This window comes from Drosophila tropicalis, unplaced genomic scaffold (genome assembly GCF_018151085.1).
Source record: "Drosophila tropicalis isolate 14030-0801.00 unplaced genomic scaffold, ASM1815108v1 contig_878, whole genome shotgun sequence".
Classification (NCBI taxonomy): Eukaryota; Metazoa; Arthropoda; class Insecta; order Diptera; family Drosophilidae; genus Drosophila; species Drosophila tropicalis.
In genome coordinates this window covers 2,624,139-2,649,205 of record NW_027173374.1, presented here as the reverse complement: position 1 = coordinate 2,649,205, position 25,067 = coordinate 2,624,139, and the positions used below count along the sequence as shown (strand labels likewise).

Below are 25,067 nucleotides of genomic sequence, written 5' to 3'. Positions count from 1 at the left end.
CACATACATACATATATCTGGGAGCATCTGTATGTATGTGTGTTTGTGTTGGTTTGGTCATGCCAAGTGCAGAGAGGCGTGCCACAGAGAGATTATTGAACGATGCACTCGAGCATGACGACGAACAACGAACAACATGCAACTGCAACGCCACGACGAACCGGTTTACCTGCACAACAAACATAACACACGCACACACACACAAAAGGCCAAAAAAAACACGCCCCGCTTCTGTTGGCCAAAGAGTGACAAGCATATTGCTTTTAGTATCCTGACATTCTATGGCCATCTCTTTTCAATACACGAAATCAAAGCCATTCAATGCGACCATCTTGTATGTGCCAAAGCCCAGCCCTCGCCAACAGACAAGCAAGTCAACTCTTCCTCTCTCACTCACTCACTCGTTCACTCTCTCGCTCTCCATCTCTCTCTCTATAGGGGTGTGTGAGTGTGTGTGCCGCTGACGGAACAGTCGCTTGTCTTTCCTGTTTTCAGCTCGTGCCTGTTCAGTTGGTCTGCGACCGTTGACGTGTTTGCAAGCGTGTTATCGTTGTCTACGTCGCCCCGTTACGTTTTTCGTCGTTTACGTCGGCACCACCAGCAGCAGCAGCAGCGGTACCGTTTATTCCGTGCATAATAACAACAATTTACCATAAAGCTCAAATCGCGTCGGCAAAAATTCAACGCGCGTTCAAAGCAAATTCAAAAGAAATCTTCTCCACCCCACAGTGCGTATGATAAATATCAAAATAACACAAACAAATTGGCCAAATAGAGGCCACTCACAGTGTGACTAAGAATAAAAGTGTGCAAAAATAAATGTAAGAAAAATATTCCATCTATCAAGTTAATTGAAAACAAAAGTTCAAATCCTTAGCCATAAAAAGTTGGCAATTTATAAGATTTCAATTGATCGGAGCCCATCATCATCAACAATTTGTCAGCACTCTCGCTCATCGTCGTCGTCGTCATCATCGTTATCAGGCTGACACAACTCAACAAAAATCTGGCACTATGCTTATCATTTTATTGCTATCAATATTACCAAAAAACCAAAAAAAAAAAAAACCCAAAATGAAAACAAAAACAATTTGAAGACATTTTAATGAAAAGTGTTTTTTCTACAAAAGTCAATTGCAGGCAGTTATCGCTGCCATAGATAGATAAATTGATTGAGTTTTTGGGTTCTGAAATTTATGGGCTCTCTATAACCTTAAACAAACCCAGAACAAATATCAAAGAATTTGAAGAAGACGAAGTTGGGAACAAATTATGTGGCTGAAACAGAGAGAGAAAGTCACATCTTATCAGTTTTTGTAGCGCAATTGTCAATTGCCCGATAGTCATCACTTCTTGGAGTACGATGGACTATTGACTGGAAGGGGCAGTAGAAACGGGGCTGGCAGGCGGTTAGTCGCATTGGTGTTGCTTGACTGCTTCCTATTATTGTTAATAATTTTTTGTTTTCTGCTTATTTTTGGGGCCAAAGCAAACAAAGCAATGCAAACACAAGAAGCACACAAGAAAAAGTATACGAACAGAACAGTTGATGATAATAATCTTTGAAAAATCGAAATCAACGAGTGCAATGCATACATAGATAGATATATATATACCTACATATATGCTATAAAACACCATACATTCCCTACTATCTATGTCTGATAAGGCCTCGTTCTTTCACCAAAATACAAAAAACTTGAAAATGTTGCTACCTGTCTAAATAAATAAATAGAGAATGGAGATGGTATTTTTCCGATAATTTTGTACACACAAACAATACGTCATGCAATAGTTGGATAAACCGCATGTCTTTGCCTCTAATTGCTGCCACAACCAAGTCAAAGTCAGTTTCCGAGTCAGAGAAGAAAACAGAGACATGCAGCCCACACACATACAAAGACAATCAAGCGGCATACTTGCTATAGATCCCACGCAGTTGCAAAGCAAAAATAGAAGCATCCTAGCGCCGTCTCTGACAGCCCACAGAAGAATCGTTAGGCTCCGTATATCCTTTGTCATGAGACATTGTTTTGGGTTTATTGCAACTGCCATGTAAACCGAGTGACAAAGAGAACAATGCAATTTCTTTAGACATGTTTATTAGATCCCCCGGGGCAAAGAGAATCCGATGCGTGCACCTTGTGGCATGTCATTGCCTAGCCTTTTTTTTTCTCTCATCAATCAAAATACTGGAAAATTCTAAGTATGTGTTTTGGCAGTTCCCACACTTCCATGTGGCTAAACCATATAAATACCAACGACCAAAAATTATAATCTGAACTTTCGGCTCCTCAATATGGACTACCGGACAATCGTAAATCAACCTTTCGTGTGTACCAACTGTACACTCGTTTATTGGATGGAATACCTACATACATACATTTATACATATTGGAGCGTACTTTGGGGCTATAAAAAAAGAAATGAAAGAACATTGAATGTAATGCCCAGATAACGTGATGAGGGAGAAGTGTTTGAAATTTTTTGATAACGTCTCAATGACCGGCTACCGTTAAAATCTTATCAATTGCCACCGGAGCAGAGAAATTGAAGAGTAAATAACATAAACCCAACAAAACAAAAAACAAAATTATTTCCAATTTTCAGAGTGTGTGATATTCGAAAACTCGGAAGGCGCGAAAAGAAAATGTGTTGAATACCGAGTTTTCCTCCTTATCAAATATTATCTACCAACCAATTCAAAATCAACTAAAGAAAGAGATAGAGCAGGAGCGCGAAGAAGATAGATAGAGAGAGAGAGAGAGGGAGCAAGCGAACAAGATAGTGTGAGAGGTAGATCGGGAGAGAATTCTCCACATATTGGATTTCTGTCTAAACCCGTGCTAAACAAAAACATTCAAAATTATACTCGAAATGGATATGACCTCAACTGCGGAGGCTGCCGCACGCAGCTGGTATGATAGTCCGCGCTTAGGAGGAGGCGGCGGCGGCGGCGGTGGATCACCACATCAATCCAATGGCCTGGGCAGTGCCGGTAGCAGTTTGGCCCACAGTCATCACAGCCTTTCCAGCGGCGCCTCATCAGCAGGCAGCAGTGTGGGCGGCACTGGCCTTGGTGGAGGTGCTGGAGGCGCCGGCCTAGGACTGGATACTAGCGATATGAGTGCATTCTATGCCCTGGAAAGCAATGGCCATCATCGCAGATATTATCCAAGCTATCATCAGCACAGTGAGTACAATATTTTGCTACCTTCTATCGGGATTTATGTTTTAGTTTAAGTAATTTTACTATCCAGACGGAACGGTTCGGGGCGGGGCTCTAGCTAGTGGGTAGAACGATGGCTACAATTGTTCTAATGTCATTTCTAATGCGTTTTTAATGAATGTGTATTTGTTGTGGATATACATATGTATGTGTGTTTGTAAGGGTGAAGGCAACAGCACATTTTGGGGGTGGCAATCCGGCCCACAAATCGATTGCTTCGCGCCTTTTTTATGTTACTGAGTGAGCGTTTCCTGTTGGCCAGGGCGGCTATTAAAGTTATAATGGGGCGGCGATTCTAAGATTGTAACAAGCCCAAAGAAGACAGCAAGAAAAGAATATGGAGGAAATTCGTCTAGGCAAGTGTAGCAGGAGAATGGAACAGATATTTAATCCTCTCCGGAATCGGAACCGCTATAAATCTTCCTAAAGAAAGTTCTCCAAAAGCCAATAAATAGATTTTCCTTCTAACTTTAAGCAATCAAAATTGAAATGTCTTTATATTCTTTAAAGGTGTCTTATTTAACAGTCTGAGAACTCTTTGTATTCCTACTCATTATGTATTCACATTTTTAGCTTACTTAACTCTCCGCGAGTCTCTCTGGTCATGTTTTCTAATTGCCTGAAATTTGTTCTCTAGGCCAAGTGAAAAAATGAAAATAAACCTCCGACAAATTATTCATGCTCATTAGTATCAGACTCTGGAAGTAATAAACAGACCAAATGGCAGACGACATCATTTTCTTTCGTGGTTCACACGCCGCCTCCAACGAATTCGGAACAAGAAAATACCCAAAATAAAAATGAGAAAAAAAAGCGAAAATTTCGTAGAGTTCCGCTAAGTTAATTTTCAATTTGAAGAAAAAGTGGGTGCCACCGTTCCGATGGTGATGCCGATTCCAACTCTCTTATTCTCGACTCGGGGACTTTGCTGTCACTTTTGACAGTTAACTCCCCCAAAAAACCCAAACCCAAAAAACCAAAACCAAACCATTTTCACTTGGCACTTAGCATTGCAATGCCATTGTTGCCGCTGCTGCTACTTCTGCTCTGTCTGGCTGACTTTGGGCTCTTGCATTTTGACAGTTCCACGTAAAAACGCAACGAACACCCCAACGTGACATGCATCAATGCGGTGGCTGGTGGCTCACCGACTAACTGACTGACTGGCGTTGAATTTATTTCCTGCTCTTTCAGTGTGCGAAATTTTAATTTACAATTTCTATACACACACTCTCCCCTCCACCACCTCCAACACATTCTCCTGTGTATTCCGATTCCTTGATCTTGTGGAATGTCAAAGAGTAAAGAGAGTCTCAGATTGAGAGGGGGAGCGGGAGCCACTGCAAGTGATCAATCAGCTTGGAAGCTGCTGCTGCTGCTGCTGCTCCTTCTTTTTTCTTTCTCTCTGTCTGTTTGTCTGTCTGTGCTTTTTGGTTTTCTTTTGCATTTATGTTTAATTCATGTTATTCATATGCCGACTTTATTGATGCTTGATTTGATTTCATGCCTTCTCCATCGATCGAACCGCTGTAATTCATTCATGCACTCAAAACTCTCGCATTCAAATCCCGCTTTATGCCTTCTTTACTCTCCTCTCCTGCTGCTGCTGCTGTTGTTTCTCTCCTCATCTTTTTGTAACTTTGACAGACAGTTTGTCGGCTGGTCTGCGGTTGTATCTTTTGGGCTTTAACTTGGCGGAGCAGCGCAGCAGCATCCCAGCCTAACCAGTGGGGCACCTGTGGTGAGCGTTGATTTTAAAATTCATTAGTCTGCATATGTCAAATTCGACGATGCGGTGGACAGTAGAGGGGGAGGAGCATAGTAGGTGGCTTTAAAGAGAAGAGATCCAAAAAGCAAAAGGCTAAACGTTGTCAAAAACTCAATTTAGTTGTCATTATAAGTTCAGTTGACTTTAGTTGCTGTTATTAGTGGCAAATTAAGCAACTGGGGCAATAACCAACTGGGATTCAGACAAACAGGCAACAAGCAGACATGGATTCCAAACTATATACATATGTATGTATGTACATATATAGCCAACTTGCTTGCTCAGAGATTTTTATGATATCTAAAGCCATAAAAAACCAAAACAAAATATAAAAAAAGCACGAGAAAAAAAAAATCCGACAACAACAACAACGAATGAACAACAAATGTGAAATTTAAATTTCAAAAGCAAACATGCCGAAAATTTGGCAATAACTTTTGTCTCTGCCCCATGACTTTTTATACATACAATATATAAATAAAAGATACAACACATACACATACATATGTATATATATAATTTTGTATATATGTACATATGTATTTATATGTTTCTTATTTGAGGGCATTTGTGAATTTTGGTTGCACCTTTTTTTCAGACATTTTTTCTCAAGTTTTTACTCTAATTTCAGAATTTATTTGACTCAGATTTCGATTATTTTAAGGAGATATTTTAGTTTTTATTAGAGTATCAGCAGTTCGGATTTGCTAAAGGCATTAAATAAATTTTTAATTACCCCAAAGCAATTTAAGCATTTAATTTTATTCGAATGCAAGGCAAATATGTCACGACGAACTAACTGTAATCTATATACATATGTATATATGTATGTAGATGAAACTATAGCTATTCCACTCGCACTTAGGTACAATGATTTTTAAATAAATGAAAGAGAGATAGAAGAAACTGGCCAACAAACAACTTGCCCGCCTTTTTGACAGTATATATTTTTATTTTTATTTTTTTTTTTTTTGGGTTTAAATTCATAGATGTATGCAGTGTGTGTGTGTGTGTGTGTGTGAGTGTCTTGTGTGCATTTTCATTTGTTGTTGGCAAAAGTTTTCGGGCTTATCTCGTTGAACAAAATCTGACAAATGAAAAGTTCTTGCCTCCTGCCCAGACTGCGCCTCATCTATATATATATATTATTGTATCTCTTTGGGACTTGACAGAAATGTTCCCACACAATTCTGCCTCTGTCCCTCTTTCACTTGCACTATGTCTATCTCGCTCATTATGGGGAGAGGGTGCACTTAACGCAAATGTCACGCACAGTGGCAAAGTCACAAAGGATATCAAATGAAATGCGGGCCTATTCAGAGGCTTCAGTCTTATTCTCAGGCTTAGAGTTAACTCTGATTTAGACTATAGTAAAGAGAATATCATCCGAGTAAAGTCTCTGCTGCTGCTGGTGCTCCTGTTGAAGCGAGCTCCTGCTGTTGGCTGGCTAGTTGTTGTGGTTGCTGCTGCCAGCTACCAGGTGTTGCACTTGCAGCGCTTGCAACTCATAAATTTCATTGTGGCCAGGCCAGAAAGCGCATAAAACTTAAATTTCCAAGAAATTACAACACAGTCAACATAACACAAAAGACATAGGCTCTATAAAGTGGTGGGGTCTGCAGTCAACTGGACTCGGGACTTGTCTCTCTCTCTCTCTATCTCCTTCTCTCTTTATATATGTAATAGTTGTTGTAATTTACTGACTGCTAGCACACTAGGCTTGGCCCATAGCGTGCCCAGGAATTGGCAACGGAATCTCGGCTGCAAATCTTAATCCCGGTGCGCAAGTTTTCAGCGAATTGTTGAGTTTGTTAAGTGTATATTCGCCTTTATGTCTCTGTGTGTGAGTGTGTCTGCGTGTGTGTGTGGATGGCCTATAAAAATGAATTATGGTATTACAATTGAACAGCTGGGCCACCGCTGCGTATGATTGATGTGCCATTAAACTGCATGTTTAAACCATTATAAACAACTTTAAGGCAAGTGACATTTTCCATTGAAAAAAAATAAATAAAAACGGAAAAAGTTTCAATTTCCCTAAATATATGAAAACTTCTTTCTACAACTATTATTTGTCAATTGCTTGATATTTAGCATTCGTTATTAATAGACCCTCGCCTGGCTTCTCCATTACGCCTTTTGAAATCATGCCACATTAATTATGACCCAAATTCTTGGAAGCATTCTTTATATCGTATGATGAAGCTCTTCTTCATAGTGAGTGCAGTCAGTGAGAAGTGCGGCAAAGTTGAAGCAATATTTATTGTTATTTGCATTGACAGTGGCCGGTCATTCATGGAGATGGCAACTGCCGCCCGCGTTGTATGCTGCAGTTGCACATGTTGCTGTTGTTGCAGCGATCTTTTAATTAGTCTTGGCAAACCCCTCCGGGACAAAAGCGACGAGAGAACACAAACTGTCTTTGCTTAATTAAATGACATAATTATTAGAATGTGCAAAACCAAACTGCCACTCTGCCTACGCCAAAATGCAACATGCAACACGTGATGATGTTGCTGCTGTCCATTGACATTGCTGGCGATGCTTCAATTAATTTGCACTGCAGCAACAGTTTTACTCGGTATCTGACTTTACATAGCTGGCACTTTGCATGCCTTGAAAAGCTTTCGGCTTCGGCCTTAGCTTCGTTTTGGAGGGAGCTACTAGGAGCCAAAGGTGCCGCCTTTTGTCCATTGTCCACCGAGTCCACAGAGTTTCATTTCGTTCTCTTCATGCCACTATTGCCAACACGTTTCGCATTCTAATTTGACATTCTAGTTGGGCTAGTGTGAACAGCTGTCCTTCAATCACTATCACTATGTTGTCGTCGTCAATCTGGCCAAGATGGCCGCTAAACACAGTCTCCGCTCCTTTGAGCCAATGCCGACATTTGTGTACTGGCGAATGTATGTATGGCTAGCTTGTTTTCTCTTGAACTGGGCCGGAAGTCTATATAGGATCCCGCCAGCCTGGCTGCCTGCCTGAATGGCTGCTCCCTGGTTTGCCTGTCATTTGTCAAGCAGTGATTTCCAGGAACTTGTACTCTTATATGTATATAAATACTTATGTATATGTGTAGATACAGATGAGAGCTTGATGTGTGCATCATCAATAATTCTGTTGCTACTGCTACTGTCTGTATTATTAATTTGTTAAATCAAAATTCACTATGCTGGCAATTTATATGAACGGCAGCAAGCACAATCAAGGACAACAGAAAACAAACCAAACACAAGCACACGCTTACGCATACAGCACGGCAGCAACATGTTGCTGTTGTTGTTGGTGTTGTCGTTGTTACTGCTGTTGTTATTGCTTATGTTGCTGTTGTGATTTGTCTAACACAGCGAGCGGTCAATATGCAACTTCTGCATAAAGCGCAATATGGCAGCATTCATTAATTTTACTTGGCAACACGGCAGCAGCAACAGCAACAGCAACCGCCAAACCAACATTGCTGCCAGGCAGTCTCCTCTTTTGGCTCTGGCTGCACGATTTGTGAATGCAATTACAATATTGAATATTAGCGGCATTGTTTGGCAGCTGCCCCCGCTGTCTTTGCCGGCAAAATTGCTAGCAATGGCAAAGACTTGCAACTCTCAACTCCCAGCTCCCAAACTACGACTTTCAGCCACATTTTGTGTGGCTGTTGTTGTTGTTGTTGTCTGATAAATTGTTGCTAATACATTTGTGCACTCGTGTTTTTGGCCATTGTGTGCGCGCCTCCTGTCTATGTGTCTCTATCCCTCTCTATGCTTGTGTCTTCTAAATGTGTCTCTACCGTGTGCAGTGTCAGGTTTACAAATGACTTTTGCGACATTGCCTTTAATCTGATCTTTAAACCAAATCAACGGCCAATGGGCTTATTAATCAGTTAACCATTCTCCCCCACGGCTTAAGTCTAGCAAAAAGTCATTGTACTTATTTAATGGCTTTTCCTAGAATCGCCACACAAAAACTATCAAATTAGAACAATCTTACCAAGAATTCGACTCCAAAAAGAAGCGAGAGGAGGGGACCACCTGTAATAGTTTAAAACTAAAACACAGAACAAATGATGCCTCTTTAATTAACATTTATCAATGTTCACATTGATGAACAACCAAATTTGTTAAAACAAAAACACAAACTTTAAAACAACGAAAACATGAAACCAGTTTTCGACTTGGCCAAAAAAAAACTTTTCTCTGCCTCTAAGATATGTTTGCGGGTGTGCGTATGTGTGTGTGTAGACAATGCAGCAATAAAAAATGAAAAATAACAACAAGAAGAAATCTGCTTTCTGGCTTGTTTGTTCTTTCACAAATATGTCATATGAGTGTGTCGCAAGAGACGCCGCCAAAAATTTGTTGCATGCAGCAGTCAAGAACAAGACTCGAGGTAAAGAGCCACAGGCGATGGCCAATGGGGAAATAAAGAGTGTTTCGAATACCCTGACGATATTTTATTAAAAAGCAATTCTAAGTACAAAAGATTAATTCGAAATATTAGCATTTAGAAGCCTAAATATTTGTCACTCGAGAAAATCTGAAAGCTAGTTTTCATTTGAAAAACATTTTACTTGGGCTATTTTTTGAATTTCAAAACAAATCCCTTTTCGTGCAGATTGAAATCTTTGAGAGATCCGCCACTGACTTGCAGGCCAAAAGCACGATTTTCGTTTTGCAACCTTTTTTGGCCAGAACCGAAAACTGTTTAGCATAATTTTAGTGGCTGGCATCCCTTTTGGCCTCATCTTTTGTTGGCGGCGCGTGTGTTTAATAAAATATTTTATTAATATGCGAATATGCGAAAGAGTGGACAGCAGCAGCAGCAGCAACGGTTGCCACCGCCACCGACAACAACAAAAACAACAACAGCAACGACGATCAATTGAATTTCTCAAGCTCAAAGCTTATGAATTTATGCAACGTTTTTCTTTTAGGTTTCGATGTTTCTTTTTGGGTGGAAGCCTTTTGTCTTTGGCCCTTTGTTGTGATAAATGTCAACGCGTTCTTATTTATGACATGTGAAGGCAGCGCCTGCCTGATGGTGGTCCCCCAGCAACAACAACACCAACAACTAAAACTTGTCAAAGCCAAGAACAAGCCAAGAATGAGCAACTACACTTCAAACGTTGCGTTCTTCACTTGGTGGCTTACCAAATTTGGTGTTTGTCATATAAAAACTTGTCAATTTTAATGATTTTGCTGACGCTTCGAACTGTCATAAGTGCGCCTGAAGGCATTTGTTGCCTGGCACCGCTCTAGCCAGCGAGTTGTCCTCTTGGCCAGCAGTTTGGGTGTCTGCTCATTAGCCATGCCTTTAAAAAGGCCACCAACTGCAACAGTAACAGCAGCAGCAGCAGCAACTGCAACTCGCAACTGTCAACTGACAGTGACTGACTGACTGACTGAGTGACGTTCAATCTTGTTCCTAGCATTTGCATAAATTTATTATGCTAGCGTGCCACTTTGCACAAACTGAGAAAAAAAAATGAAAAAACACCTAACCTAAACTGAAAGAAAAAACCAGTTAAAAGGATCAACATTTGAGTCCAAGTTGCAGTTGCAGTTCAATGCACGCGCCTTTGTTACAAAATGCCAACTGCTATGGCAAATGCAGCCGCATTATTAACATTTTTTTCTTTCTCTCTCCGGCTTTCCGCAGCAACAGCAGCAGCACCCACCACCAGCAGCAACATACGGAAAAAAAGTTGCAAGAAAATGGTGCAGCAAACGCAAACAAATGGCCACAAAAATGGCGCATTTCAAACTCTCTCTCTCTCTTACACACACACACACTTACTCCTTGGCCCCCGCCTGCTAAAAACCCCTTTACCATATTTAGTCAGGCTTAGTGCGGTTGCTGCTGTGGCTGCTGCTGTTGCTGTTGCACTGCTTGTTGATGTCAACATGTTTTTGTTGGCAACATTGCTGCACGTATGCAAAAGTTGCCCAGGCCCAGGCCACGTAATTCACACGTTAAGCTAAATATGCTTGTTAACTAAGTGTAAGAGGAGGAGTGCTAGTTGGGAGTACATGGCGGGCAAAGGGGAGCAGTAAGGTGACTCCACCAGAGGAAACCCGCATTGTCTCTTTGGCCATAATTTAGACAAGACGACAAGCAAAAAATACAACAACAAAAATTTGGTGACTAGCCATAAAAAAAAGAGATTTCAAAGACAAGCCATACTTTGACATTGTTAAGAATTTTATATATAAAAGAAGTTTCGATAGCCCAAAAACGATAGCGAATATATCATCTAGGAGATATAGCTTAAGTAGTCACTTTAAATGTTTAGAATTTAAACAATTTCTTAACCCTTTGTGTGTTGTGTGTGTGTGTGTGGCTTATCACAATATTGCTGAATAGTAACTTTATAATTGCCCAATAATAAAGCAATTTGAATGGAATTGAAAACCAATTAATAGCACAAGAATTTTTACTTGCTAGGGTAAGAGGATGAGGGGGTTTTGGGGCAACATGTTGTGCAACATTGTTGCATAGCTGCTGTTTATGCTGCTGCCACAGCGGCTGCTACTTGAGTTATTAAATGCATTATCATAAATACAATTGACAACTTATGACTAATGATAAGCTGGCATGCAACTGGAGCAGTAGCTATGTACATACATACATACATATATGCCACGGGGCAGGAAGAGGAGTGGAGTGGGGTGCAATAGCAGCTAGCCACAAATAAAGTGTTAATAATATAGATGGAAGAGGCAGCGCAGTTTGCGCTTAATAATGCAGTCAGTCAGCCTGCCTGTCAGTCACTCCAAAAAATACAGTCAGTCCGTCCGTTCGGCCGTCTGTCAGTTAGTAAGCTAGTCCATCCGTCCGTCAGTCAGTCACGCAACTGCAATATGGAATGGAAAAGCAAAGAAATAATTAAAACAAACAAGCGCGCAAAATGCTAAGCAGCCCAGAGAGTAGAGAGAAAAACTTAAGCGAACTACTACGACGACGTCTCCGGTTTAGCTTCAGCAGCAGCAGCGGCAGCAGCGACTATCTCAAGGTGTCTTTTTCATTGAAACTGACCTACCTGCTGGGCTGGTGTTGGTGGTGGTTGCTGGTGGCTCTCAAAACTGGAATCCGTTATAGTTTATTGCCCATTGCTGGGTGCATTTTAAAAATGTTTTCGTTATTTCTTCGTTTTCATTTTTCATTTTATTTTGGGGCAGGTGTAAGCGTAAGACACTTGACCGCATTTTGGAGCCACGCGCCTACAATTTCGCATGTGTGTGTGTGTCTCATTCGATGTGAGCAGGTGAAAAGTCCTTAAGACTATAAGAGCAGGTCCTTTCTTGAGGGTAACTCAGGTTATAAATTAAGCCAGCGCCTTGAGGGGTCAGCAGTAGAGTTGGTAAGGTAAGGTAAGGTAAAATAAGGTAAGGAGTCCCCCTTGACTTCCTCAAAACTCAAAAGACTTTGTATGATTGATTGTTGCTTAATGCCAGAAACAGGAGCAAGAAATACAACCACCAGGAAGCAGCTGAAAATCCACTAATCAACTAACTGACTGACAGACGCGTCACATACGTTACATTTCCTTGATTCCTACCACTCACTCACTCGTTGTTGTCGTCTCGTTTTACTCATTTACCGATTTGATTTTTGTCAATTGATAAAGCTTCAGTCTCTCAGCCTCTTCTATCTCCATCTCTCGGTCGGGTCTGGTCCAACTCTCACCCCTAATCCTTCATGCATTGGTGTGAATTTAATTTACCAAAGAGCTGGCAATCCTTTTTGGCCCAGTATAGCAATATCCTTATCAAGATGTTAACGCTTTTGTGTGCATTTGGGCAACTGTAGCAGCAGCGACTGTGTGTGTGTGTGTGTGTGTTTTGTGTGTGTCACTGAGGTTTTCTCTTTTGTTGTCCATTCAAATGAGATGATCTCGTCGATAATGTGCTGAAGAGTGTCTACTGAATGGAATGGGATGGAATTGCTGTTAGAGAGGAGGAAGATACTATTCAACTATTTCAACTGGTTAACAGCTGCCCATTGCATTTTGCTAATTGAAATTGTATCACTTGTTCAGAGAAAGATTTCACCTCTAATGTACGTGGCCTCTAGCCGTAAGCCAAATTCATGATGGCCTGTCATCTTCAAATGTCTAACACGTCTAGTTAAGTGCACCGATTCCTGATCATACAATTAATTATGTCATTCACGTCGTCGTTGTAGTCATCGTCGTCGTCTCTGTCATTGACTGCAATTAAAAGGCGCTTTAAGATTGGATTCCCCGAGTATTTTTTCTTCTCTTTTTTGGAGGGGACTGTCGATGGACAGTCAGTCGAGAGCGAGAGCGTTGAGCGGCTGTCAAACGCTTTTAAAATGCCATGGAAATGTCCAAGCTAAGCTTGAAGTTTGTACTTAAATATACGTACGTATGTATACATATACATGGATAAAGTATATATGTGTATGTATGTGTGTATAGAGAGTGCGGCTTTTGTGGCTTTGATCTGTCAGTTTGAAGAAATCAAGCTCGGGCCAAAAACTTCAAAATGTTGTTTCGTATGTTGTTCCTTTTTTTGTTTTTGGCTTTTTTGCGCTACAACAACAAAAAAGATTTTCATTTTAGCTGTTGTTGTATAGAACGTGTCAGCTTTGCTTTGGCTTTTTGGCTTTGGGGACGACCAAGGGCAACAGACAGGCCAGGCTTTTCACTAGCACGAGCTTTGCATACCGACAATAACAGCAGCAGCAGCAGCAGCAACAACAACAAGAAAATGTCGTTCCTTTGTTGTTGTTTTTGCAACTTTAATTGCTGTACTCAGCTTGATTTATTAGCGAATTGTATTTTGTATTTGCTTCTTTTTTTCTCTTTTAAATTAAATAAGTAAAAACAAACAGAAGATGCCAACAGCCTCGGCTAACAAACATTTAAGAGTGACTCATGGTTTTTTTTTTTGCTTTGTTGCTTAACAGCATCAAGTTATCTCCAACACCATCTCTCTCCCTCCCTCTCTCCCTCCCTCTCTCTCTCACTCCTTCGGCTGATATTGCTTGCCCCACTCATCGATCGGTGGTTCGCAACTATATAATTTACCATGTCCAATATGATTATTTCCCAGTGGTTTGTCCCGAAATTATACAGAGACCGATGACGACTTCATATTAAAGATCTTCTTGCCACATATTTGTTATGTTCGATTCTTTTTCGGTTTGCCTTTTGGTTTTTATACAATATTATTATTTTGTTTTGGGGGGCACGTAGCTGTAATCGAGCTGTGGTCCCGCGTTCTTCTTGGGCAATTGTTTCTATCCGTATCGCTCTTTGATTGGGGCGCAAAAGTGTGAAGTTTGCAAACAAAACGTAGGGAGAGAATCATCGAACTGCATTTTGATTGATTGTGAGATGGAGACGCAACAACAACAACAACAACAAGTAGGATTCGTAGGTAGTAGATGAATGGGGAAACAGACATGGGAATAAAGGTGAACATGACAAGAGATCCATCCAACCTTAGCTTTAGTTCAGCAACAACTGCAACTGCCACTGACTGTTGTTGTTGTTGTTGCCGCTGCTGCTGTAGATAATTTCTATAATCAGGCACACGTACATATAATATCACCACTAAACCACTGTTATTAGGATAATCAAATGGATATTATCGAAGGTAGTCATCGTGTTCCGTTTCGTGGTAGAACAAGTCCATTGATTAAAGCATGGATTGATGGTTTGTCTGCTTGAATTGATAAAGCAACTGCCTGGGATACCCTTACTCTTTACTCCCATGCTAAATAATCACTTTGTTACATCAGAAATTACAATTGGAAAGGCAATTGTTAGAAAGAGACATTCAATATCTAGTAGGTGAAACAATCAAATCAATCGACCTACTCCTATTTCTTGAGAGCATTCAAAATTCAGCATTAAACCTTTTTAATGGATCAAAGTTGGCTTCTTTTTGATTGTTGCGTTGTCCGGGCTAATCCATCTCTGTCCATCGCTCATACAAGGAACTAAAAGTGACCTACTGTTGCTTCCACAAGCAACATGGCTCATGCTGGTGCTGGTGCTGCTGCTGATGCATAATCAAAAATAATTTCACATACAAACAAGCCCCAAAGGTCTTACTCTCCGTAGGAGCTGCAATATTAATGATAATAATAAGAGAATAAGTGCGCCTCAAACAATTGCAACACCCCTCGCGCTCAGAAAGGATAGGCCGATCGGTCGATTGTTGGATGAATCGGTGCATCGGCAGCATTGGCGCACATAAATCTCACTTGGTGTCCGCTAAATTATACACTGCCAGACATTTAGGCTACACTTTGAAGCCCAAAACCAAGCAACCAACTGACCAACCAACCAACCAAGGAGCCAGCCAGCCAACCAGTTCCAGGGATAGACAAAATTTGCAAGAGACAAAGCCAAAACGGAGCCTCGATCAGGGGGAGATCGAGCTGCTCTGCAGCTGAGCCAAGCGCGTTGATCGATCTTTTTTAGCTTTGGGACAAAAGTTTAACGCGATTGTTTATGATACAAATTAAACAATTTATGACAATGCAGAAGTCCACAGACCAAGTCTATACCTCTCACGCGCCCCTTTCGCCTTTTTGGCCATATGCAAAGAGTCTGCTTAAAGGCCGCAAGCATTGAATTTTTGCTTGTCCAGTGCCTTACCCGGGTGTTTCATAAATTATAACGCCGCAGCTTTTCCGCCTTGGCTTTTGCTGTGTTCTGCTTTTTGCTTAGCAAATTTGCGGCAACAACAGAAAAACAAAAACACAACCAAAAAATATGTATAGGCAGCAGCAACAGCAGCAGCAGCAGAGTAAGAGGCGAAAAGTAAGAACAACATCGTCATTTATTATGAATTTTTTATCGCTTCTGGTTGGCGGTTTAGTCAGTTAATCTTCGTTATAAATTTTAGCCATAATTGATTTAATGTAGCATTTAAGTTGATTATTTCTCCTTTTTTTTTTGATTTTTCGGTGATTTCATATGGAAAACTGTATTTGTATGTTTTTTTTCTCTCTCTATCTATATAGCATCCCGCATGCCCTCCTCACATGCCACGCCCCAAGTGTGCCGACCTCACTTTCATACACCGCTTAGTCCATGGCTAACCAGTGAGCATAAATCGTTTGCACCCGCCAGCGCCTGGAGCATGGGTCAATTTGCCTGCCCGCAGGAGCCGCAGGTGGAGCACAAATTGGGCCAGGTGGGCCAGAGTCATCAGACAACAGCGGCGGGCCAGCATTCGTTTCCATTCCCACCGACACCGCCAAAGGATTCAACGCCAGATTCAGTACAAACCGGTCCATCGGAATATCAGGTAAGCAGAAAGAGAAGAACCAACCAAGAGAGACATTGAGATAGAGAGAGTTGGAGAATGGTTCACTTAACAGTATTTTATCCTTATATTTCGTTTCAGGCGGTAATGAACGCCTTTATGCATCAACAGGCCACAGGCTCTACCTCACTAACAGACGCCAGTTGTGCGCTGGATATCAAACCCTCAATACAAAACGGGGTGGGAGGCAGCTCAACCTCTTCGGCCCACACATCCAGCGGACCCAATCAAACATCAACGCCAAAGCAGCGCGAAGGTACGACAAACCAGAATACCAACAATAATCCTAGCTCCAACAACACAGCCACCAGCAACAGCAGCAACAACAACACTGCCAGCCAGCAGCAGCAGCAGCAACAGCAACAACAACAGCAGCAGCAGCAACAACCAAACACAAACAGCAATGCCTCCTCCGCCTCCGCATCCACCTCCGGCTCAGCATCGGCCACCTCGAATGGCCTGTTCGATGGCACGGCTCAGGCCCACTATGCGGCGAATAATGCAGGAAACGGCAGCGGTTATGATAGCAGCAGTTATGCCTCCTATCACCATGCGGCCGCACATCATCAGGCGGCTGTGGCAGCGGCCAATATGTTTCAAAGTTCCTCGGTGGCAGCGGCCGCTGTGCGGCATAGCATGGGTGCAGCGGCAGCGGCGGCGGCCCATCACCATCATCATCATCACCATCACAGCAGTCACAGTGGTAGCCATCATCAGTCCTCCTCAAACTCAAGTGGCATGCTCGGTGGCGGTGGCAGTGGCGGCGGCGGTGGCAGCGGCCTTAGCGGAGGCATTGGTAGCCTTGGCGGCATGGCTGGCCTGGGCGGTTGCAGTGGTAATTCCGATGGCAAATCTGGCAGCGGCAGCAGTGTTGCTGGTGGTCTTGATGTCAAACCCGTGCGAACGAAACCCCGGACAAGTGCTGGTAAGCAAGACAAAAGTTCCAAAAGATCAAAATGGTGTGGGTGAATAGATACGTTTAAACAATCCAATACAATACAATTCAATCTAATCTAATCGAATCAAATCGAATCGAATGGAATATAATCAGTGTTGTATCGCTAAACAAAGCTGTTGACATTCGAATTAACAGAGGCCAACAAATTTTTGAGAGGAGAGTGACGTCCCATGAGACTGACGTCCTTTCTTAAAAAACTGTTGGTCTCTGTTAAATTACTTTTTAAAATTTTTTTCTTGTTTCGTTTGCTATTGTTTTGGATTTTAGTTATTTAATTTACTTAGTTTAGTGTGTTTAGTTTGTAGTTCATTTCTAGTTTTATGTTGTTTCCAGTTCTCATTTTTGACAAAATAAAATAATGGGTTAATTAATTGGTTCACACGCTCTCACATTGACATGGGAAGCGCAAAATATTTTCGCTCAAGAATTATCCACATACTTGACATGTGCCACCACCGCCACTGCCACCGTTACCAGCACCACCGAATGCCCCATTCACCACCACCATCGACTCGTCAACTGCAACCACACAGAAATTCCCGCCACTTGAGCATGTTTCCTGCCTTTGCCTTTGGCTGTTGTAATGTATGCATAAAAAGAGAGTGAGATTCGGCATCTCCTTGCCCGCTAACCCTCTGCTAACCTGCTGCCCGAGCAATGCGTATACGCCGTGTATATTCGTTCACCATGAAATCAGTGCTGTAGCGGCAACCAAAGAAGAAAACAATGAAGGAGACCATGAAGAAGCAGCAACAGCAACAACAACGGCGCAGGCAAAATTGCAACTTCAATGCTATTGTCAACGCTTTGACTTGTTATTGTTGCTGTTGTTGTTGTTACTGATGTTGTTATTGTGGTGGTTGCGGTTGTTGTTTTTATGTTGTAGTTGTTAATTACTTCATGTTGCTGCTTTTGCTGCTGCTGCCGTCCTCCTGCTCTACCTTCTTCTTCTCATCGTTGTCGTCGTCGACTACGTCATCATCGTCGTTGCTGCGGAAGTTTGACGCTGCACCTGCTTTGCACTGCGTTTTTCCTTGGGTTGTTGGCTCAACATCAAGCCACAACAGCAACAACGACATCTTTATAGTCGCAACTTTGGCGCTGCGTGAGGGTCGCACCGGCAAAAGCAACAAACCAGCTGGCCAACTCCAAAGCCAAGCCAAAAACTAACGACTTTTAGTTACCCCTTGAAACAACAATTCTTCATAACTTTAATACATCTAAAGCAATCGTTAAGAATTTGGTTGAAATTATTGATGGGGAAAAGAGTTTAGCTTAAAACACATTAGCTTTTATAGGGTATGTCTCTATTCAATTTGAATGTCCCCTTTATCGTGTATGCACTGTCTGGTGTGGCTAGGCAACAACATTTGCACTTTTGCACTTTTGCAATTGTTTACAAGTTACAAGTTACAGCACTGTCAGCGCACCTAACTATTTTTTTTTTTTTTCATCAAAAATCTCTGAAGCTGCTGCTGCACCCACAATGCAAATAGTTATATGTATATACTAGTCTCTGAACATGTACAGATGTAGATACATACATACATACATACGTGTAAAATAATATAATCATGACTATATAACAGTCGTAGCAGCAGCAGCAGCAACAAATGAGGAAGCCCTGACAAAATGTTTTGTGAACCTTTTTTTTACTTTTTCATATCATCTTGAGATGTGGAAGGCAGAAGGAGGATCAGGGGAAAGGGAACTGTGTCTACCTTCTCGTTGCTCGTTGTGTGTCGCATCTTCTTGTATTTATTTATCGTTTATCGCATCGGCTTGCGATAAGTTTTTGTTTTTTTCGGGCGCAAGAACATGTGTTGTATGCCTTTTGCTTGGTTGCCACCGTGTCGTCCTACCAATACTCCCAACTTGAATCCAACATCTTGGCTCCCGTCTCTCATTCTCCAGCTCCTTGCCTCTTGCCTCTTGTGTTGCTGTCTCTGTTGTTGCTGAATTGATTGGATGCCATTTGGGGTTTTGTCAGGTGAAAATAAAAAATGTTGTGAATGAGCTTTAAGTAATTGATATGGGTATATGTGGTCGGTCAGCTACGTTCCAATGTTTCCTTTTTATACTCTCCTCACTTCACTTCAATTCACTCAATCAGAGCTTTAACCTTAAGTTAAGCATTAAAGGAATGATCTGGGATGAGCTTCTTCTTGGCTGTGGATGGTTGACTCGTTGGCCTGGGTTGGTGCACCCATTGTTCCTTTGTCCACGCTTTGACAGCTGTGGCCCTAAAATGAGGCGCTTGCTGTTTATTTCTGGCATGCAAGCCAATGAATGTGTAGAGGGCAAAGGAGGAAGTAGAGGGCAAAGGAGGAAGGATCCCATTCCCCGAAGAGGCAATTCCTTGGGTGCCTTTTGGCGTGTCAATTATTCATACTAGGCGCATACTTTTCTTCTTTATTTCATTTTATGCCTTTCTGTTTTTTTTCTTTCCGTATGTGTATATATACATACACACTGTATAATGTATGGTTTTGTCTCATTATTTTAACATTTTCATTTCCAAAAGAAAAAACAAACACCAAAAATCAATAATTTTGAAAAACAATAACTATTTACTCACACATCCACATGTGTCTTTTGTCTTGTTCACCAGTAATAATTGTCTTCTATCTAAAAACATATCTAAATCTATATCTATCTATCTATCTATGTATCTCTATATATCGATCTAGTCAAGTCTTTTAACCCATCATAAATTGTATATTAATCTAAACAAGAAAAGAAAACAGCAACTAATTAAAAATACACAGAACAAAACTGTCATGAGAGAGCCAGCAGCAGCTAGCAGCTCTCTCAGGATCAACAACAGCTTCCCACATATAATACACAAATTAACAAGAAAAAAGGTACAACCAATAAATTCTAGACAATTATGGGCCACTGACGCCAAATGTCAAATCAAGCCAGCAAACAGTTAGTTAGACCTTTAAACCCCCCAGACGAAGACCAAGACCAAGACTCAAATTCAAACTCTGACTACGGAGACAGCCAGCAGACCAACAACGATGCCAAATCAGGCCCTAAAAAACAGGTTCAGCATCAGTTTCAGTTCAGTTCAGTTCAGTTTGAGCTCAGTTTCGGTTTCAATTTCCAGACAATGTCACACCGTAAAACAGACCCAAAAATAAGAAGAGCACACGAAAACGGAATACCAAAGTGTGCACAAATTTCCAAGAAATTACAACGCAATGCTGGACTGTGGATGGATGGATGGATGATTGGGAATGAGATTGGGATGTGGTCCAGGAGAGGGGACCATAACAGTTAATAAAACACGCTACTAAATCATAGGCCAACCTGCTACGTGTTGTGTGGAAAATGGTTAAAAGAAAAACTGTCATAGATATAGCGAGAGAGAGAAAGGGAGAGGGAGAGATATATAAGAAAGAGAGGTAGAGTTAGAGAATGCAGAACTTAGGGGCCTGGCTTGGCTTGGCCACGAAGTTGCCACCGCAGAGCAACAAAAACAAATGCTTTAATGGCCATAAAACACACAGAAAACAAAACAAAATAAAAAGAGGATCGCAGCAGCCTAAAAACAAAAAAACAAAAAAAAGAAAGAAAAATCAAATAAAAATGTAGTTAAACAAAAAGACAGAAAGAGCTACATAGACAGGGAAACACAATACATGCATATGTGAGAGAGACTGTGCGCGTGCGCCTATGCCAAAGTTGGCTTTCAATTTCGAGCCACTGTTGTTGTTGTTGTTGTTGTTGCTGTTGTCGCCATCGTTTTGCCTTTTTGCCTGGTTGTCCCAGAAGTGGGCACGTAAGGTAAAAACATCATTAACACATTTGATTTATTAACTGCCGAGTTGTATGTGGATTGGAGAGTCAATGTCAACCTCAACCTCTAACACCAATTCTAAATCCCCCCCCCACCAAACTATTCAGTTGATTCAACTTCGTTGGAATTGCGCTAGAAAGAGCAACAATAGCAACAACAATAGCCAAGGCATCCACACTTTATGGCTTAATATACGCTGGTCAAGATGGTGGCCAAATGGTATACGATTTAGTAAAAGGAGCTCTGAGAGTAAGTGCTTAAAAAGCCGTCCACTTCAGCCCTTTTATGCTAAAACAAACCAATTCAACTCAACTACACACACACATGCACATATACATACATATGTTTGTGGGTACTTCTACCCACTTTAGGTTATCCGCTCTGCTTTATGACAACTAATAAATGCATAAAGTTATTCAATTCTCAACGGCTTCTGTTTGCCTTTTCTTGAATGTGTTGATTATACAGTCATTGAAAAGAAAACTGAAATGGCAAACAGTTAAATCCGCCAGAACAAGTAATAAGAGATGGTAATCTTTGTTATTCTTTAGATAAACATTAAACAAATAATCAAAATTAGAAAGTTAACTTAGATTAGACTAATTACCATGAATATTATCGACTTAGTTCATTCATAGTCACCCTCCAAGAAAAAGGAGGCCCAAAATTTTGAAGTTATTGCTAGACCTTATTACTTTACACTTCTGTGTGCCTGATTGTTACTTTAACTGAGTCACAATTTAACGTGAGAATGTTGATATTTATAAAAAGTATTTTTAACATGACTTTAGCTCATTTTGGCTTGATTTCCTTTAAAGAGAGATGAGAATTCGTAAAACTTCTTTGTAATTTATGCAATTTTAATTCAGTGGGTGTTGCCTCTTTGATTGGCGGCAATTTGGCCAAAGGCGTTTTCGGCTTTTATATTTATTTATTTATTCTTCTCGTTGCTTTTTGTATTTTTAAGAGGCAAACAAAATAAAAAATACACACCCAACGGCAACCAAATGTGCGGCAATTAAAAAAGTTGCCAGCAAGTACTAAAACCAAACAAAAAAACAGGCAAAACTTGCGTTTAAATGGAAACAAATGAACTGTTTATTTAACGCTCGCCTCTGGCACACAGTGGTTGACAGTGGTGGACAATTCTACTATGGCGTGGGGGGCATAAGTCTCTGACCACCCGCTGCTGATGATGGGCAACAACACGCAGAACGTTTAATTTAATTTCTTTGAAAGCTCAAAAACAAAATGTTTGGCATGCCAATGCCGAAGGACGACACACGTGTGAGCAAATCACGTGAGCCCAAAAGAAAACTAAAATTCTGTCATCAAAACCAAAACCCAGAAGCGGAGGTAAAACCAAATAGAATGTGTCCCCTAATGGCACTTGGGCAGGCAACGCACTTAATGGGAGATATGCCCACCCCCACTCCTCCCTACTGTTTAACTGGGTGCGCCCTGTGGCTAATATTCAATAAAAAGTTATGCTCATGTGGCCATGTAAAAAGTCGGGCTTAATTAATTATGAAAACAGAAACAACGGCAAAAAAAAATTGGAATACAAAAACCCAAAAAGTAGCGTTAAATCTTTCATTTGCTTTTTTGTGTTTGTTAATGTTTAAGTTTTTATGTTTAGGAGGCGGCTGCGGCGGGTGTATATATTGTAGTTTAGTTTTTATGACTAAATTTCAATTTCAAAAAAAAATTTATGAAAAAGAATTTAAAAACCAAATTACTAAGCCGACCAAAATATACCCACTAAAGAGTAGAATCTGTCATTATCCTAAATACAAACAAACACAAGCTTAAATCAATGTGATAATGTTAAATAGGTAGTTTAATATATATCAAAATTTAAATTTAACAATAGAAATATGCAGATTTTTCATAGAAAGACATCAACAAGACCTAGATATCCATATATACCCTAGGAAAGTGATTGCTGGGTATTTAAAACAGAGCAAACAGAAAACGGAATATAATGAAGCCCATTTAGTGGCGTCATTAAACGAAAGAAGGCCAAAAAAAGAAGAAAAATATAACCGACACAGACAACTGTACAGTGTGCACGTAATATGCGGAACGTTAATAACGCATAACATTTGCAACTTCATTTTGAAGACAACTTTGCTTACAAATTATGCCTAAACTTATTCAAATGAGGTTGCCTTACAGTTACCACAGTTAGTAGTAAGTTTGTGTATGGATGTCGAGGGTTAGGGTTAGTCTTTTGGCCAGGTTAGGGGAGAAGTAGCCAGGCCAGCCAACTGCAGTCACTAGAACGACGACGACGCCACTGATGATGACGATGACGATGTGAACTGCGTCGGCGTTGGCGTCGCTGTTGCTGCTTAATTAAAATGTGTAAAGTCAGCAAACGAGAGAGATAGAATGAGAGGCAAATATCTAAGGATGAGAGAGTGAGAGAGACCTCAGCGAATCCATCATTTCCGCTTCCATGCGTTTGCCAAGCAACCCAAAAACACAAAACACAAAAAAAAAACTACAGAAAAACGAGAAAAAATGACTGAGAAACAGCTGAAAAATGTTGCCCTTTGTTGTTGCTATTTGTTGTTGTTGTTGTTGCTGTTGTTGGTGTTTTCTGTTTTGCTTGTTGCAAATATATCAAAGAATTTCTTCCACATTTTTCTTATTCTCTCCTGTTTTGTCTCTTTCTTGCCATTTCAGAGGGTCGCGAGTGCGTGAATTGTGGTGCCACCTCAACGCCATTATGGCGGCGCGATGGTACTGGGCATTATCTATGCAATGCCTGTGGCTTATACTACAAAATGAACGGTCAGAATCGACCACTGATTAAGCCAAAGCGAAGACTGGTAAGTGCAAAAAACAACCAACTGATTCACTAATAACTGATTAAGAACAAGAAGCAATTCCGTAAAATATGAAAAATAAAAGAATGAGCATCAATCTTTAAGGGCATTTTGTGTCGCCAAAGACCATAAAAACCAGCGTGAAAGTTCTCAAATGTCATAATATAATTCCCAGAAGATACAAATGTATAAAAAAAAAAACACAAACAAACAGACAATATCAACATTTCTTGTTCGTCTTGATTGCCAGCAAAACTGGCTGAGAAAAATGCTTTAGCTTAAATTGATAATCATCGGGGTGCATCATCATTATCACTTATAGCACTAAAAACATAATCAGACAGCAGCCAACACAACAGCCTATCGATAAGTGTGTGTGTGTGTGTGTGTGTTTGTGTGTGTGGGTCTTATCGAGCATGATCATCAACAGCAACAAACTATGAAAATATATGTAACGCTGTCCCCCATGTCCAGTAGATTTTCTACCTTGGCGCCAGCTACTACCACGAAAGACTTAAGACACAAACTCTGAAGCCAAGAAAGAGATGACAAAACACAGCGAACATCAAGAATCTCGTAAATGGAATTAAAGGTGACGATCCTAAGATACCCATTAGATAAAATCATAATTTAGCCATGTATAATGTTCCTAACTTATCTTTTTCCCTCGAGTGGGAAACGATTCACTCAGAACGCAGACTCATCATACCCTTTTCTGTTGCTTGTAATCACGGGGTATAAAAACAAGGGAAAAAAAGACTCAAAAAACAAAAAAATTAGTCTATTAAACATGCATAAAAAACAACTGTTAAACTCATGATCTTCTTGAGCCTTGGCGTTGATTTTTTATTGGCATTTAAATCGTATGCATTTTGATTGCATAACATTAACATAAATAAACCATTATTGGAGTCCCACTCTTCTCCTCTGCCATCCTTTGCATCTCTTTTTTTTCTCTGTGTTATATTGTCTCTGCTTTCTTGCGTCTGACGTGGCCCGTAAGGGAATTCCCAAGAAATTCACAGCTGGAGCCCTGACTGTTAAAAAGTGTTTGTTGATTTTGTTTCGTTGACAAAATATGCAAACAAATTAAAATTTATGTGACACTCAGCTGACTTATGGGCCAAAACAGAAACGATGGCGGGGATGGGATGAAGGGTGGCAAGAGGAGGCCTC

The 25,067-nt window shown here is 40.8% G+C and overlaps 1 protein-coding gene across 2 annotated transcripts in view; it reads left to right on the top strand.

Annotated features, from left to right (window-relative positions):
- Window positions 1-524: 524 nt before the first annotated feature.
- The window catches only part of grn (GATA binding protein grain), a 38,518-nt gene continuing 13,975 nt past the window's right edge, over window positions 525-25,067 (top strand). Inside the window, exons 1-5 of one of the 2 annotated variants that reach the window (XM_068300329.1) lie at window positions 525-821; window positions 2,611-3,193; window positions 15,990-16,276; window positions 16,376-17,219; window positions 23,749-23,894. In XM_068300329.1, the coding sequence (XP_068156430.1) occupies window positions 2,878-3,193; window positions 15,990-16,276; window positions 16,376-17,219; window positions 23,749-23,894 (1,593 nt within the window). In that variant the 5' untranslated portion in view covers window positions 525-821; window positions 2,611-2,877. The remainder of the gene's footprint in view (window positions 822-2,610; window positions 3,194-15,989; window positions 16,277-16,375; window positions 17,220-23,748; window positions 23,895-25,067) is intronic. The other variant, XM_068300330.1, reaches the window with a different exon arrangement.